General features: G+C 42.6%; 1 protein-coding gene across 1 annotated transcript in view; it reads right to left on the bottom strand.

Annotated features, from left to right (window-relative positions):
- The window catches only part of SEMA5B (semaphorin 5B), an 827217-nt gene that overhangs the window by 219817 nt on the left and 588489 nt on the right, over positions 1-18911 (bottom strand). The window contains exon 9 of the mRNA XM_078682030.1: positions 14530-14815. Coding sequence (XP_078538156.1) covers positions 14530-14815 — 286 coding nt within the window. The remainder of the gene's footprint in view (positions 1-14529; positions 14816-18911) is intronic.

Genomic DNA, 18911 nt, shown 5'->3' on the forward strand with positions numbered 1-18911 from the left:
GCTTGCTTCCTTTCCAGTACAGAATTGGCTTGGTAGTTTGGTCTGCCCTGTTCCCATGATGCACTGGGCCAGGGTCAGACTAATTTGCATATAGCCAGGTTCTGAGCTGGGATGGTGCAGTGAGCTAAAAAACGGTGATGGATCAAGCCCTGATCTTTTGACTGGGTAGGAGTGTTCTGCTTAATTCAGATGCTCTGTCCATCACCACCCCCTTTTCTGAATCGTTTTGGCCACTATAGGAGTGGAAGGGTATGCTCAGACATGAGTCCCTTGCTCACTGCACCATCAGGATTCAAGCAAGCCGGGCCGAAGACGGCTGTAATGCCAGAAACCGGTCCCCGGAAGCTTGTTTCCTTTCCAGTAAAGAATTGGCTTGGTAGTTTGGTCTGCCCTGTTCCCATGATCAGACTAATTTGCATATAGCCAGGTTCTGAGCTGGGATGGTGCAGTGAGCTAAAAAACGGTGATGGATCAAGCCCTGATCTTTTGACTGGGTAGGAGTGTTCTGCTTAATTTAGATGCTCTGTCCATCACCACCCCCTTTTCTGAATCGTTTTGGCCACTATAGGAGTGGAAGGGTATGCTCAGACATTAGTCCCTTGCTCACTGCACCATCAGGATTCAAGCAAGCCGGGCCGAAGACGGCTGTAATGCCAGAAACCGGTCCCCGGAAGCTTGTTTCCTTTCCAGTAAAGAATTGGCTTGGTAGTTTGGTCTGCTCTGTTCCCATGATGCACTGGGCCAGGGTCAGACTAATTTGCATATAGCCAGGTTCTGAGCTGGGATGGTGCAGTGAGCTAAAAAACGGTGATGGATCAAGCCCTGATCTTTTGACTGGGTAGGAGTGTTCTGCTTAATTCAGATGCTCTGTCCATCACCACCCCCTTTTCTGAATCTCTCCTGTAAAGGACATGTTAATAATGGAAGAGTGTACTTCCTGTTTAAATCATGATGCTTGTTGCTAGGTTTGTTGGCATTGGGCCGCGGCAATGCATAATTGCCTACTGGCCGGGTCTGCCGTTTCCGGTGTGGATTTCAGACAGGTTTTGGCAATGATCAAGCCCTTTTCTTGAACTCTTCAGGCAGATGTTGCATGAGTTCTTCTATTTTTTCCCGTTGTTGGTAGGCATGCTGGTTTAGTAGCATGTTGAAAATTGCTATGCACCACTCACTATGCTGCCACTAATCTCTAATTTTTTCTGTCCACCATGTCCACCCTCTTGCTCTCTTTGTCAAGTGTGGAACCTGTTAAGGTGATGGAATTGGCTCTATTTTATGCTGTTGCTACAGTCAGAGTCAGCTGGGACATTACCCCTGACGTGAGGGTGGTCACTGCTGGAGAACCTATATATCTTTTCCACCCTTAGGTGATTGCTGGCCTTTGCACCCTCAGGTTCTTTAAAGGCCTCCTAACCCTGGTCCACCACCCTAGCCAGCATTGGAAGGCATTGTTTCCTCTTCTGGTTGGGCAGTAATGTTAGTATGCGAAAGCAAAGCCTGCTAGTCAGCTGTTTTGTATAACTACATTTTATGCAGTGATGCCAACTTTTGGGGGAAGGTCTCAGTAGGTAAAAATCTACCATTCTTTCTGCTGACAGCATACATGTCTTGCTAATCTTCCATCGACTCTCCTGCTTGTAGTAAATTGTTTTTCAGGAACTATTCTTTATCTTCCTCAAAATCGAAGACCTCCTCCTCTATCTCCTCCAAGCGTTCTGGTGTGAGTTGTGGTTCCAGTTCCAGAACCTTATGCTCTGGTTGTTGTTTGTCGAGTTGAGGTTTCAGAGTTACCTTGAATCTTTCCAGAGTTGTAAAACTCTCTTTTTTGTGTGCGTGGGCTATCAGTTCGGCCTAAAGGGGCCGCTTTTTTTGCTCAACATCAGAAAAGCTTTCTGTTCGACGTCAACCATATGGCTCTTTTTCTTCAGAGTCAGCCTGTGCTTCCCTGAAGGAGTCTTGTCCCTCATATGCTCTCGATCCTTCTTCAAGGTCCAGGCTGATTCAGAAGGTTTGCCTCCCGCGGTATTCTTTGACTTCAATCTGCGGGGCTCATTTGGCTTGTGCCTGGCCTGCTTTCTGGCGCTGACGTTTTCTGCATTGATGCTGATTTTGCATGCTTCAAGTCTGAGATTTTTGCTCAGCTGCCGAGCCCATTCGGTGTTACCTTGCGCTTCATCTCAATGTTGGTTTTTTCTCTTCATTGACTTCATGTACCTCTTTGAGATCTTCATTATGGGCCACTTGTTTGTTCTTGAGTGTGTCTTCTTCCTCGCTCAACAACCTCAGATCTTTTAAGGATTCTTGTCTTCCCTGGGACAAGGTCAAAACGTAGTGTGTCCAGCTCTGCATCTTTCTTGTCCTGATCCTGATGGTCTTGAATTGGTATTCTGCGCATGCTGCACACCCCTCCGAATGATGGTTGGGAGACAGATGTTGCAGACCTTGTGGTTGTCTTTGTGTGTACTTATGGTGGCACTTGTGGCAAAATCTCAAGGGTGTGTGCTCCATACCCCTCTTTTATTCTCCCACCTATGTGTTCGTAGTGGGTATCGCCAATCTCATCTCTACAATGTTCTTCAGTGTCTTCCTGTTTTTTTCCTATCCCATGATTCCCTTTGTGAGCCCTCCTCTCTTCCACTGTCCTTACAGTGTTTTTGGTGAAAAAGTATCCTCCCTAATGCCGTTTCTTCCTCCTCGACTCCTGTGATCTATTTTGGGCTTCTAAACCCAAACGGTGGAAGAAAGAATTCAAAGTTGACGGCCACGTTGAAATGTTCCCAGGGGGTGCATCTGATGTCACACAAGGAGAACCATAGCACCAAATGGTCGATGATGTGATGAGGATGTCTACTCAAAATAAAAAGTCTACAAAGAGACAATTCTGGACCCAGCCAAATAGATTGATGAATCATGCACCAGATATGAATCCAGAAGAGAAGCACGCTGCAAAACTATTTACCCCGAATGCTGCTGCAGTGGATAGGATGGCTAGGACTGTAAGGGAAACCGACTGCCAGCGAGGGCGTTTAGAAACTCCTACTCTTGTTGGTTCAAGCCTCAGCAAAAAAAAAAAAGACAAACAAGGGAATCATCAACTTATGGTCCTCTGGCATTTGAAAGTGAAACAATGCAAAAGGGGGAGTGATTTAGAGCAGTTGTGTCCGACCTCGCAGATCAGTGTAAGGTGTGGTTAGACAGATTGGCAAAGACCACATTCAATCTTTGTGCCCCATTTCCTGAAGGTGGTGATATATGTCAACAGTAGAGCGTTTTCTTTACAAGCTCATCTGTCCCCTCTTAGATGCCAGGAGCATTGAAGAGATACCCATTTCAGGCACTGAGCGAATACCACGAATACCACAAGGAAGAAGCTCTGCTTCCCAACAATGCAAGGAGGACAGCTCTAGTTAAAACAGAGGACGGAAATCCATACACCACTGATGTGATAACCTAATGTAAGGGTTGCTGGGCCCACCAAACCTGTCTAATTCATGGTGTTTTCTTGGCATACAGAAATTCAAATAGATCTCCAGGTACACCACTGCATACCCAGAAGTATCACAAAGACATAAATGGGTGAGATGCTCACTCCATTTTAGCGCTTGCAGTGCCATCTGGCTGTTCAGAGACTGATACATTTAAAGGACTGGGTATAGATCCAACATTGTGACAAGGAACACCCGGTCTCTCACCAAGTTTGCAACTGCGTGGTATCAGCATTCATTTTAGGGAGCAGGACTTATCTTTCATCACACGACTTTGAGCCAGAACAAATGAGAGAAAAGCAGAAAAGTGAGAAAGGGGGAAGACAGAAAGAAAACAGAGACAACGTCTTAACCAACAGTGTGATGGGTTACCATTTTGGATTGGAGTAACCTTCTAAATGGATCGATATTACCGACATCCATCTGAACTTTATAACTCAAACACATCAATATGCCTGAATTAATTGTTGATTATCAATAGTCTATGATATACGTAGCTATGAGAAGTTATTTTGTTAAACACAGTGTGGCTGATGCTGTTATTCGAGGTACAAAATGTGGCATATTACATTTTTTTGTGTGAAATTTATTACGTTTTTAGGAACTGTTGAAAAGCTTTTTCTGAAACAGAATACCAGTACTGTCTCATTAACGTTTTTGCTATGAACATTTACAGACTTAATAATGTGTTTGTGCCTCCATGTGCTGTATTCAAGGACTACTTCACAGGAGGTTTTAATGGGTTTAGTCCAGCGGTTTCTGGAGCTATCTAGGCAACAACTGCCTTTAGAAGTGCATTAGGCCACTGTAATTGGCCACCGGAACTTGGCAGGACTTAAAGTCCACTTTAAAGGAGCGCTTGTGATTATTTTGGAAATGTAGTGATAAAAAATGCATTGTTAAGCCATTAGGCCAGTAATACGGATAGGGCTGATTTGCAATGGATTTCAGCTTTCTTCCCCATGAAACTTCTTCAGTGATTACCTGGTATTTTTAAAGCATATTAGGATAGGGGGAATAAAGGCCTCTTTATACAGTAGCTGGAGCCCTCACCAAGGAATCATTCAAAATAAATAGTAGGACAAATAAATACACGGAAAAACAAATTTACAGGAAGAAAATTCGTTCACACTAAAAAACACAACAACATGCAGAGCATCCAGTTCCGTGCCCTGGGACATGGACCGAAAAATTTCCTGTCCACTTGCCTCATACATAGCACAGTAAATGGACAAATAAAAATGCAGTGGGATTCCTGAGCACCGCCCATCCTTTCCGGATATTTTTATAGCGTAAAATAACTCCCGGGAGCCTATTTATACAGGGGAGACACTTGTTGTGATGACAGCCGACAGCTACCTTGCAAAAGGCTTCAACTGTAATGTAAACATCACATTAAATCCCGAATCATCCACTCCTCCCTGCCATTAAGGAGACAGAAATATGATTTCTCATAACCAAAGCACGACAAAGTTAAAAATATAAACAGACGCACCGCAGGGCGTGGGGTTTACTTGCCTCACAACCCAGGCCCCCGCCCAAATGACGTCATGGTAATTTCAGCGGAGCCGCAGCCCTGGAGTGCTTTATTGCCTTTTCACTGTGTTTTGCGTGGGTAATATCAAGGGTATAATTGGGCTTTGCTCGCATGAAAAAAACATCCTATGCGGCCATGAACTGGGCGTTCAAGGTTCATTTCTGTTTTGGAGGAACATGGCTGTGCTGTCATCAGACACATGGCGATGCCGATTGGTCAAAGTTGGACTTCGAACAACATGCAATGGGGCAAACTACAGTCAGACAGGCAGGAATGAGGAAAGAACGTGAAAGTGTGGCAATGAGTGTGTGAGTGAGTGTGGAAAGCAGTACAAGAAGAGATGTAGTGTCTCCAACGTGAGCTACAACAAGCTCTCCATCTACCTGTGAGTAGCTCTCTTGTGTGCAGCCCAGCCTACTTCTATGGTAGCTTTTGCTTTTGTTATATACATCCCAAAATAAAAAAAAACATGTATTCAAGACACAAATGTGTGTATTTTCAGAACTCACAAGCTGATGTTTGGAGAACAATTGCTGAATGTTCAAGATGTATTTAAAGCTATTATTTGAGTTGTAGAGATTATAACTCATATTTATACCTTGGTGCCAGGGGGATTGTGTCTATGGTTTGTATGTAGTACCCATGCAATATTTCACTTCGAATTGTCAACGCCTTTTTACATTACTGCTGGAAACCCTGTCTATGCACCAATGCGATCATTGCTGACAATCTTGGATGGGGTGTTTACTTTTATATCACTAGTGTCAGTAGCTCAGGATGAATTTCACTGAACATAATTAGCTCTTGTTACAGAAAAGATTGGAGTCCCTTGCTACACACACTTCTTGTCCCCAGATATGTATGGGTAAATCCTGAAAAAGATGGTGACAAAGTTGTGGCTTTTGGCAATGTACATTTCCCAGAATTTAATTGGACCTTTCTTGTAGGTACAGGCAACAAAAGTCATATCCCCTAAGCGATCCCAAACAACACTTCATCTGTTTCCACTGCACAACCTAACACCCTTTTTTCTTAGCTGACAAGCACTCCATCTTTGGGAACTGCAGCTCCAAAACTCAGCCAAATGTACAGCTAAATTCTTTTGATTTTCTTTTGTATTCCTGTAGAAACAAGCCGGAACGGTACTGAGCATGCGCAGTAATCCCAATTGTGCTTCTGTAGTAAGTGCTTAGAAACTCTGTCCCTGTATGCATGTCAGATTTTCAGGACACCCACATGTCGTCATGTATTGCAGAATAGGTACGGGTCGTGCATTAAAAGGACAGGTACTGTCCGGTACCGAATACCTGCACTTCTTTAATTTGAAAAGGAGAGTAACTGCACTTCTCAGCACAGCTGCAATACAGTTAATGGAACAGTACGAGCGCCTCTCAGGAGCACACAAATACTCAACATTGGGAGTACCTGCAGTTCCATTTTCCATTTAAAGCATTGGGTATAGCGTTTCCTAAAATTGGCATGGCCACGAAGGTCAATGATTTGCATTAGGCTAATAGATGCCATTTCGGACTATATGGTTCTATGTCCTACAAGAGGGGAGTTGGGTAAGATGATGAATTCACATAGTGAATCTAGACACTCATTTGCATAGATCTTGGTTATTTAGAAAATCTGGTGTGGATCCAGACTCCTGAACCTAAGGGGATGCCCCAGGTTTCAGGACAGACTAATAATTCTCTGGGGACTTAATGAAGCTCTCACTCATATAGGCAGGTTATCCCAAAGCTTTAGTGTTCCAAGAACCCTAAACTAGGAATATGCATGTCCATGAATTTTACTACGTCTATACATTTTGTAGGTAACCGTTGAAACTAAATGCTACTTGTTCTTTAGATTGCATAGTGTTCTATATGTTCACGTTTTGCATATCACAGTCTGTGGGATTTTGTAGATCCATGTTTTAGGGCGCTCCGGTAGCCGGTGATCTGGTGTTATTCCTTCCCTACAAAAGCATCAGATCCATTACAAATACAAATGCTTGATTCTGGAATGACCTCTTTCCAGTTTCTTAACTGTATTTGGATCCTTATTGGAAAGTGCACCTGTTAGTCTGAAGGGAATTTAGGAAAGAGAATGGGCACTTGACCCACAAACTTCGCAGAGGACATTCCAAGGTCAACAAATGATTTGCATAAATGTAGGCTGTAAAATGTTGATGTGAATATACATGTTTATAAACCACAATGGAAAAACTCACATGAACTATAGTTGTTGGCCAAATGTTTGCCTTAAAGGATACAGTTCATTAACAATGAGTTTTACCTCAAGAAACATCAACAGCTGGTGAATTACTGCCATGCACTGAAAATTGGCATTTTTAAAGATTTGCCAGAAATGCATGACCAGTAGTGTCATTTGTGATCAGTCCATCCCTGATAAGAACCCCCTCAAAAGTAATTCTCTTCCTTTCATGAACTTCTCTTCTTTACCAGCAGCCTCTTTTGGTATAGACGGCAGCAACACAAACTCAATGTTGGGGGAAGAAGAACATAAGACAGCTTTGCAAATGGAGGAAAGCATCGCTAATTAAAGGTATTGGTTTTCAGTTCCGGTGAAAGGATGTTTGGAGTCGCAGTAGTGGTTAATTTGTAAAACAATAATCACCAGGGCCCTTGTCAGGAGGACATGGCAGCATGCACAATCCATTGCCTCTGCCATTGCTGCCAATTACAGTACCAACACAACTACTAACCTTCACACCCCTACAAGTGTGACAATATATACTATTAAATGCCCCCAAAACTATGAGAATGACTTGGGTGGCACGTATTATTGATTGCTAATGTATATTAAATCAATAAACAGATGTTATGCTCAAACCCAAATTTGGCAGATAGTGCCACCATGTGGCAGACTGTCTCAAGCACTGGTGCTAATAATTAAGTGCCGGTGCCGAGCACCAGAGACCCCTGGCTCAAATCAAGCACTGCGTCGCAGGCAAATTGGTGTTTCACTGTTTTGACCCAGTCTGTTTGTTAGTTAAGAAAAAGCAATTTTTCAGTCAATGTTTTGCAATCTAGATCGATCTTGTGGGCAGGACTGGTGCAGAAAATAGGCACGGGAACCAAATTAAAGTGCCCCCTTTAGTGAATTATAGATCTAAAAAGTGGCCCATGTGTGTAACTTAGGGCAGTTTTGAGATTGTATAGACACAAGGTATAGGTGCTTTGCAAGGTATGGAAGACAGCATGCATTTGAGCTTCCTGCAGGCAAAGTGTGCTTTAACAGCAGGAAAACTAAAAAGTCATAAATCTGGTCCACACACTGACCTGTCAGATCAGCCTATCTGGCATTGCCTGATTACACTGTAGCCCAGCCCGATCTTGCTTGTGGCCATTAGTGGTGGCTCCACACCAAAGGTGCCTCCAGCAGTCTACTGAACCAATGACCATCAATGTTAACACGTCTGGGTTTTATGTTTTGAACCAATTTCATATCAACCATCACTGCTTTGCACAGCTGATATTTGTAGAGGACATGCTTATCAGTTTCGTACCCTTCCATGGATTTTGGCAAATCACTTCATCAAGTTTCCAACTAATATATATTTATTTGTGATAGTCCTTCCTTGTACAAGTTCCTAAGCCCTATTTGCTGCAATGATTTATTTAAAACTCCACCATCCCTTATGCACTATTTAAATCAGTATGGAATGCTCTGCCATGGGATCCCGCCCACAATGCACATATGTTCTGTTCTGTACAATGCACAGCTATCCCTATAGTGTAACATCCAGAGAGCTCTCACAGGAAATCTCTATGCTTGTTTCTCGCAATTCACTTGGGGTGAACGGTATATAGAGGATCTATGGATGTGCATCTCATCTAGAGGGAAAAAAAATTAAATATCGTCACAAACTGACGTCGAAAGGATCAGAGGATGCAACGGTGACGTACATAAAGCCTTAACAATGGCTATAGACAAGAAGGCAATTTTTGAGACCACTTCCAGTCTTAACTTGCAAAGATGATACTTCCGGTAGTGGACTTGACCACAGAAGTAAACATGTTCTTGATGGAGTGTGTGTGGTGCTAGTACTTTACAGTAAATCAGTGATGCTGGTGCCATCAAAACAAGCCATGGCAAAGCCACAAGGTCTCACCTTTATCAGCTATTGAATTTTTCAACACTTTTTGCAGCATTTGCAATAAGGAAAATGTTTTTTTGCCAATACTCTGCAACATCAACAAAAAAAAGGGCAGGATGATGCAGGCGTTGCTCGTAGCTGTGTCATTCCACTGGTACATGCATGCCTGATCGCATATGCGCGCACATGCAAGACCACGCATGCACTCTGCTGAGAAGCTAAGCCGGTATTGTGTCTGGAGCCAATTTAAAGTCTTTGGAACACAACATATCACAGATGTGATTTCCCAGAGAAACTCTTTCCATGCTATCTAGAAGCCAGGAATGGACCTATGCTGTATGTTCAAATGAATAACTTTTTTCTAAAAATATTCCTGCCTCTTGGTCTTCTCAAGTCCACCGATTGCTGAGAATGTCATTAAAAGGGAATCCTCCTCCTAGAAGGTACTGTCAATGAGATTGCAAGCTGTCAGTGTGATGGAAAGATACTACTAACAAGAGCAGTCCAACACAGAAATATATCCAAGGTGCTGTCTGGCACGCCATTGGATGATTATGTATTGCATTTGCTTTCCACAGTGGATGAACACTTTTTAGGTGCCAATTTACAGGTAGATTGAACAATATGAAACACAATCAGCACCTCCAGGATAAGCACACCTGCACTCTTGTACAAAACCATCTTCAGTCAAACCGCACAGCCACCACAAATATTTCATTATTAATGCTGTCACGCGGTAATGGAAAAAAGATTGATCGAACAGCCCAGAGGTGCTCTTGTTTTATGGCCCAACAATACTTCTAGGACCTAAACACTGAATGAGTCTCAATGCGAGAACATACTGCAGGCAAGGACAGTGTAGGAGTGTGTTTGGGATGATAAACTACTTTCAATTCATTGCAGCGAGGACATTTGATTTGTTCTGCAGCAGAGCCGCGCCAATCCTCAAAACCAATATCGTATGGATGCCAGCTTGCCCTTAGCTTGCCATTGGTGTCTTTGGGAATTCAGCTCCAAGTATTATTTTGTGTTGGATCAAATTTCTTTATTGGAGTTGGATCTCTTTCCAGCTCGAGTTTAGCACATTTATTGGAACCTGCCAGCAGTGATTAAGAACTGTAGCAAGAATTCGTCATTTTGCCTTCAATGAGTCGCAAGTCAAAGCTTTTAACTACTACAGTGACGTTAGTCTAAACAATTAAGTGCAATCACATTAATAAGTAAAATCCATAAGAGCCATGACTAGCTTTTCGACACTTGCGTCATGCTATACTGAAACAGATATTGACTAAGTCGAGGCTTTTAGCAACGTACAGTTCCAAGAATGTACTTGGGCCTTTCTTGTGGCTACAGGCAACAAAAGTAATATCCCCTAAGCGATCCCAAACCAGACTTCATCTATTTCCACTGCACAACCTAACACTCCTTTTAGGTAGCTGACAAGCACTCCATCTTTGGGAACTGCAGCTCCAAAACTCAGCCAGGAGAGGATGTGGCCTAATGGCCAGAGGGGTCGACTTAGAAACTGGGGAACCGAGTTCGAATCTCAGCACAGACACTCAATATCCTGTGATTCGGGGCAAGTCACGTAATCTCCCCATGCCTAACAAAAATGAATGTATCCATCTGCTAGGTATTTGGTGCTCATGTAAGGCGCTCGGATACCTTCGGGTCGAGTTTGCGCTATATAAGACAAGCAAACAAAAAATTCTGTCTGCTTCCTCTCCAATAGCTGGTTCCTTACCTTTGGAACACTATCCTAACACACATTTGACTATTCAGGACCTGTTGGAAGTTTGAAACAGCCTATAGTTTCCTGTTTGAGTGCCCAGCCACCCTCTACTCATGCACGTGTGTCTGCTTGAGTGTATCTTCTGCTCTCATAATAATTTCACATTACCAGGCTCTATGCACTCTACACTCCTAGGGAGTCTCCACCACTTTTCTTTATGTCCCTGACAACTGATCACATCATACTGCCTGCCGAGAGGCATTGATTCACCAAGATTCCAAGGGTATCGGAAATGACGTAATAGCCCTAGGACTCCTGATGTCACACCCTCATCACATCTTGACTACCTCCTACTCCCATTCTTACTGAGGGACTAGGGCAGCAACAAGAAGCAGAAAATACGCAAAGTAAAAAGGGCGACATATGGCTGCTCATTTTCTGTTTCACTGTCTAACACTTCAAAAATGAGTGGTGACAAGGGCACTGCCATGCATACCAAAAGGGCAAGCCAGTGGACAGGAGTTGCTACCCTCGGCTGTGCCAAAATGACATGCATCTCTTCTCCCACCCTGGGCACCTTAACAAACCTAACAGATTCCATGTCCCAGGAGAGCATAGGAATGAATAAATCAAAGTATCAATCGATGTGAAAAACAATCTAGGATCTGAAAGGGTTTAAAATATTTTTCACAATACTGCGTATGGACAGTGGGGTTGTATGAAATTAGAACGCATTCGGTTGCAACGCATGCCTATACAATGCATGCATTAAAACGCAAATGCCATTACCACGTTTAACCTTTACCACGATTATCCATTCACCACACATACCTTTACAACAAATTTCTGTGCAAAAGCATGCACGTTAAGGGCATATTTGTGATTAGGCGGAAGGGTCTGTTTCCTTTGACAACGCCGATAGACCACCCTTACCACACACATACCTTTTCCATACATAGCTTTACAACGTAAAGGCATGCTTGGTAAAGGCTGTGCGTGGTAATGTTGCATGCATTGTAACGCATGCGTGGTTAAGTAATTGTGTGGAAACAGCCACGTTGTAATGGCTGTCCCCGATAGTGCAATACATTCTGAATGTTTGTTAAATGCTTCACACTGGGAAAGGATTGGGGTTTGGAGGGGGATTGGGCCTGGCAAAGGTGCTTTCCAGAAAACCAATTTCAAGCATCCGTTCTCTACCGCACAATTTACGCAAGGTTGATCATTGCTCGATACTCATGGGGTGCGCTATCACGTTCACGTGTCTATCTAAATTAGAATTCACAGCTGGTTAGTGCATTCAGCTAAATCAGTCACAAAACATTTCTCTTTTACCATCGAGAGATAAGTTGTCAAATGCTTCATGTTTCCAGGTCTCATTATGAACGTGGAGGGCGCATATGTCATGCTCACTTGCAGGTGAAGCAGTGAAATGTCTTTCATGTCACTATTTATGTATGTTTCCACAGGAGCTCAGATTTAGGAATGATGACTTCCCCTATAAACCTCAACTACCTTAAAATAACCCAAGATCTGCCTTCAAAATTCAGGTCTACTTTTCAGTAGAAGATACAGCACAGCGGACTCTGGCACAAAAGAAGTTAGAAAGATGGCATATGCACATATTACTAGGAGACTGAGAAGCAGTGTAACTTAAGCATGACAACTAGTAACTTCCTGGAGCTCTAGTGAATGGCTCAAATTTTAGACCCAGTGACAACGTGTGGAGATGACAGAGAGAACTAGGAAAACAGATCTTCACACAAAGTGAGACAACGCCATGGAATCCCTTTGTGTTGTAACATGAGTTGGTGACTTTGGGACAATGAGAGGGGACACTGCCAGAAAACAAAGTGAGCCAAAAGACTGTAGTCCAACTTAGCAGCCAGCCTTTTGATAAAACACGCCTCATAAAGTGCCCATTTAATAAGTGACTTGGGGAAGTCGCACTAAATTGCTAGATATTCAAACCCATCATGGCCAACTGTGACATCCTTCCATCCGCATTAGACAACTTCTGGTTTGCCACACACACATTTTTCACTCTGCTGAGGGCAGCAACTAAAGACAATTTTGTATAATGCAAATTGCAGACAACTCTAAGGGCACTTCACTGTTACAGATGGGTGAGCTGAGGCACAGACTCTGCTATCAAATCTACCTGCGTTTGATGTCTTGCAAGGGCACAGTCTCTCACCACTGAAGGTCTCACCTAGTGCTAGGGCATTTTGCACCATGTTGTTCACATAGTAGACCGCAGGTAGGTCCTATAATCGGCATCCTAGTGTGAGAGACTGTGAATCCAACAATGTTGCATGTTGCCGATCAACACAAGGGGACTTTGGTCCTGGTGCTCACATTATAATAATAATCCACATTTGTAAAGCGCAAACAATCACCCTTGAGGGTCTCTAGGCGCTGGGGGCCATCGGAAAGATTAAGCAAGCTATTGCCCAGAGTCACATGGTGCTGGGCTAATCTGCCACTGGCGCCGGGGATCGAACCGAGATCCCCAGATTCCAGCGTCAGTCGCCCTAGCCGCGGCGTCCCACCTCTCCCTTGGAAAATTGGAAAAATGAGAGGAGGATCATTCTTAGGAAGATGTTGAGCTAGCAGGAAGACCCATCTGGGAACAGCCAATAGGAGGGAGCAAGGGTTATCCCATGGAGAGGTCAAGAGCCCATCCTTCAATGGAAAAAAAGACATCCAGAGATGGGGGGATGGGATCAAACCTGGAGCAGGGGATATATACAACCCACAGTCGAAGCACTCAGGAAAAGCATTGGGACCTCAAGTTTTACTTGAACATTCTCTCTCCTCAGGCAAGGGACTTCAAGGGTTGAGTAACCTCTCAGACAGGAAATGTAGTCGTGGTGGGGAGATAGATGGGCTTTGGAATATCAGGAGTTACAGTGACGCCCCCATTCTCTTTCATCAGGACTTCTGGGACAGACCCAGAGGAACTAATTCAATCACGGGGGAGACAGCCACACATTACAGACTTTCTTTTCCATTCCTTTCCTGATTTGAGACTCATGTCTCTACTCTTTAAAAATTCTGGAGTATGAAGTATTATTTCAAACCTATGTATGAAGTATGTAAGCAACAAAGAGGAAGGCTTCCAGTCGAACAAAAGTTGAGATTTCCAACTTGAGCCCTTTAAAAAAACAATACATAAAATAAAAATAAAAGAATGAAGTTTGACAATTGGCTGGAAAATGAAGCAATAAGTTTACTGGTGAGGAGAGGCTGAGGGGCTTAAAGATATGTATACACCCAGCACGACAGCACAGTGACTGGTCGAGGCCACGTCGTGGGCCAACCGGAACCTGGAGATTTATAAAATACTTCCTAAGAAACATCATTTAATAAGGATTACACATTTGTGTTAATAGTTCATTTACCTTCATAATGCATGATTTACTAATAATGTTTTTCCACGATAACACAAGTCTTCAATTAATAAGCCCTCTTTTGGGTATTCATTGTGGTAAATGTCTCCAAGCAGTGACCATTTGTTCCAACCACCCTATAAATGGGATGACCATTATTCTGGAATAGGGCAAAGGAAGACGTTTGCACAGCCAAAAATTTATAATAAAAGAACGTTTAAAAGTGAAAAAGTCATCAAAGCCTCAAAGAGAAGAATAAAAACAGAGCAACTTACACATTGGTAGTGAAGACCCCATAGATCATGTCTTGCTCTGGAAGGTAGAAAGTGCTCTGCAGCTCGTTGTAGTAAAAAGGGATCTCGCCCGAGCGTGAGCAGTTCAGCCGGGCTTTCATGAAGGTTGTCCACGTGTCCTCCAATAGGAATCTGCCTCCAAAGTCATTCTTGCACACCCGGGCCACCCGAGAGTACACAGTCTTCCCACAGTCGTGCTCCACAGCATTCTCCCGGAAGAAGAAGTACGTGAACAAGCCAATGTCATAGGCAGCTACAAAGTTTGGTTCTGCAAAAAAAAACAATTGGATAAATCTTATGGTGTTTTGATAATGTAAAATTGTTAAAATATATCTAGTGATTCCTAGTACGGACCCGTCTAGTGTTGTAAATGTTATTAGAACATTGGAATGTTGGTAGCTCCATTGAAGACAATGGAGTGCTCTGAGCTTCTAATGGCTGGTAGAAGCCATTAGACATTCCAATGTTAGCTCATAGCAACAGCTATGAACAAAGGCCTCAGGGAGCTCGAGAAGATTTCCCGCGGGCTCCATGAAACCTTTGTTGTCCAGTGTTTCTTTGTTCACAGCTCTGACTGTGAACCAAGGCTTCAGGGAGCCTGAGGGGATTTCAATCTCCTCGCGCTCCCTAAAGCCTTTGTTTAATTTGTTAGAACATTCTGCCCTCTAGTGGCAGAATGTTCTAATAGCCGTATAGCCCTTCGTAGTGGGGCTATACCGGCTATTAAATTCCGCTCCCTTGTTAAAGTCCCTCGCCTTCGGCTTGGGCTTTTAACGTGGGAGCAGGCCTTTAATAGCCAGTATAGCCCCAACAGGCTACATTAGAACCCTGGTATGCTGGACGCTCCATTGTAGACAATGAATTGGCTCAGGGTGAATATTTTCTGGTAGAGAACTCCTGCTCCAATATTGCAAAGTTTTTCTAACTGTATTTCCCAGTTTCTTTTTTTTTGTAACCCTCAGTTGATGGACAAGCATTATAACTGTTCTGCCTCTGGCTTTAACAACTGGTGTAGCCTTCGGAAGCGGGCTTTAATGGTCTCCATTGCCCATCTTGACATCACTACTATATAAGCTTTTATACTGCTATCTTATGAACCAAAAGATCACATGCTAGCCAGCAAGTCATGGAAAGCCCTGGGTAGTAGATTGTAAATCTTACAAAGAGAAATTAAAATATTTTCAAGGTAGGTGATGTCCCAATTTATATCATCAGATGTTTGTATGTGTTAATATTGAAAATATATGTAACGTTGTGAGGATTGCACAGTAGAGTAATATTTTGAAGCTGTTGGTAAAGCTCATACCCAGAGTGTGTAATGAATACACATCTCAGCTTGTCTCAAGGCTGAAGATAGTGGTGGTGTTTACCACGATTTTCCAAAAGCGAAACAGAAGTCAGGTCACACAAAATGGCCGATTTACTCAATGCCCAATTTGCACCACATACTCCACCGCTCAGCCCTTCAACGGCAGGTAGTAGCTCCCCCCTGCACATGAATCATTCACAGTGTATCAGTAGCTGCAAAAGCCTTCCAACCCTTGACAGAAACCAAAAACACCTATGCACACTAGTAGCACGATCAGCAAAGCAATTTCAGAGGGAGTGGCTACTGTGATTGAAAGGTTCATCACTTAAGTAAGGCGAGGTAAGGTAGCAGCGGTAGGGGGCCATCTGTTGGTGGTGGCAAATTACAATGAAAGTCCACAAAAATGACATGCTTATCAGCGTATGTGGAATACTCCAGCATGTAAATCTTGTTTTGCATGGGCAGCTAAAACTATTGTGCTATTCTTGATGACATAGAGCCTTTCTCTAAGTTCAATTTCCAATGAGAGGTGTCTTACAACCTTTTCATTTTCTCATGCTGGATATATGCAGGTTGAATATATTTAGGTTGTTTTTTTTATTAACTACAAAAACTTTGTGAATCTTCAGTGCCTTTCAATTTTTTTGTTAGTTCTTACCAATGGAATGAAATCAACGTTTATTCAAAAAAATTGCCATGCAAAGAAAGGCCATTTTATTCTTTATACACAAAGAACCTTTCTCCCAAAAAACAAAAAAAATAAAAAAACACAGGAAAAGACACAGAAAAAATGCTTACTTTATCAGGTTATATAACATATACTTGACAGGAATCCATTTGTTAAGGTCATATAATGCCAAGAAAGGGCATCAGGTGGCATTTACAAATCAGTATACCTTGGGTTGCCGGGTTTACTGTTCATCAGAACTCCTTGAAAGGCATTTTAGGATCATCTACTCATGTTTGTTATATTTGTTCTCACTTTGCATATTGATTTCACACACACACTATACTTGTTACTACAGCGGGAGTAAAATGCAGCAGCACACCTGATTCTGAACTGCCTGAGAAGGCAGTCTGTTTGTCAAGACCTAAAGCAACTTCTCTAGCTGCCAGTAAATACAAGTATTGGCAATGCCAATAGGTCTAGCTTTGAAAAGGAATTTGCATAGTAATGTGAAGCATTACAAGCAAATAGCATGGGAATGAAAATTTATTTGTGTGGAAGCAAAGAACTGCAGAATAATATTGGCTTAGGTTAAAAGGTCGGGGAAAGTTGCCCGGTCAAGCCATATCTAAATATCCTAGTAGGTAATAGCTGTCCTCCCATTTGTGCTGCTCATAGACTAAAACAATTTATTGAGTTATCTAAGACACTTTATTAGCATTACAATGGCATGCGTGTGTCCCTGAAAATTCAAGCTCAGGCAGCTGGAAAAATAAACAAAATTATCACAACTGTGTGCTTCCACTTCTTTGTGGAAGCACACCAATTCTGCCAAATCAAAATATGGCTCCCAACATGTGAGCAGTGCTAAAGCCCCTCTCCTGGTGATGCTCACATAATTGTCTAGCAACAGTTGGGCTGTCAAGCCAGGCTATAAAAAGGGTCAACTTTAAGCCATGATGATTACCTTTAGAGCTATAAACAAAACAAGCATTTGCAATGCAATAGGTCTCGCATTAGGAAAGTTTGAGCTATTGGTACTGTAAATGGCAAAGTTTTTATTTATGTTTCTTTTTTTTAAAATAGCTAAATTAATAGCTTCGTCATTTACAATGCCAATAGTTATAACTTTCGCAAATGTGATACCTATAGCATTTGTAATGCAATATGTTTTGTATTTACAAACCGCGAGAGGACAAAAAAAAGCTCCGGACCACCGCCTCCTCCCAGGCCTTCAAAAGGGACCTCAAAGTTCTCCTCCTCCAGAGACACCTCCAAACGTAATTCACGTCCTCTTGCTATTTGTGAGGAAGACTTCCCACTACTGATAATTTCTACTTTCCATGACCATGGAAGTGCCTTCCCAGTGTATGCCTGTGATTGGAGGGTCTGCCTTTTTGCAGTATTTTCCATGTACTGGTGTTCGGTGCCCTTTTGTAACATGCACACACCACTCTGCCCTTGCAACACACGGCTGCTACCTCTCACATGTCTTTACCTTTGATACTTGCACAAGTGCCACCTTGCCCATGTAACGCTTGTTCCTGAGCCTGAGTGTCTAGCACTTATTGCAGGACTATACCTCTAATTATACTCTGTTTTCTCTTATAACTGCACACTTGTCACTTTCATTTCCTCTTGTGCACTTTTGACTACCTCATGTATTTTGGTTGCTCACAATTTTTACTCAAGTATTTTGTTTGCTCACGATTGTCACTATTACCTTTACTACCTCATGTATTTTGGTTGCTCACAATTTTTCCTCTTGTGCACTTTTGACTACCTCATGTATTTTGGTTGCTCACAATTTTTACTCAAGTATTTTGTTTGCTCACGATTGTCACTATTACCTTTACTACCTCATGTATTTTGGTTGCTCACAATTTTTACTCAAGTATTTTGTTTGCTCACCATTGTCACTATTACATTTAATACCTCATGTATTTTTGGTTGCTCATAGTTTTTACTACCTCATGTATTTTGTTTGCTCACAATTGTCACTATTACCTTATGTAAGTAACATATGTTTTTGCAACCTGTTCTTTTGTAATGTTTCTCATTATGTTTCATTTCTGTTCCTAATGTGAAGCGCTCTGACGCCTTCGGGTAAAGTCCGCGCTATATAAAAATGCATAAATACATGAATACATAAATACCGCCTTCGGGTAAAGTCCGCGCTATATAAAAATACATAAATAAATAAATACCGCCTTCGGGTAAAGTCCGCTCTATATAAAAATGCATAAATAACTAAATAAATAAATACCGCAAATCACCGCCGTCACTCTGCCGGCCTGCGACCAGGAAGTCAGGCAGGCCGGCGCGACAACCGGAAACAGGAAGTAGGAGGGCGGGAGCCTACCCCGCCTCCCACGGAAGAGCCGCGAT

This window comes from Lissotriton helveticus, chromosome 3_1, assembly GCF_964261635.1.
Source record: "Lissotriton helveticus chromosome 3_1, aLisHel1.1, whole genome shotgun sequence".
Lineage (NCBI taxonomy): Eukaryota > Metazoa > Chordata > Amphibia > Caudata > Salamandridae > Lissotriton > Lissotriton helveticus.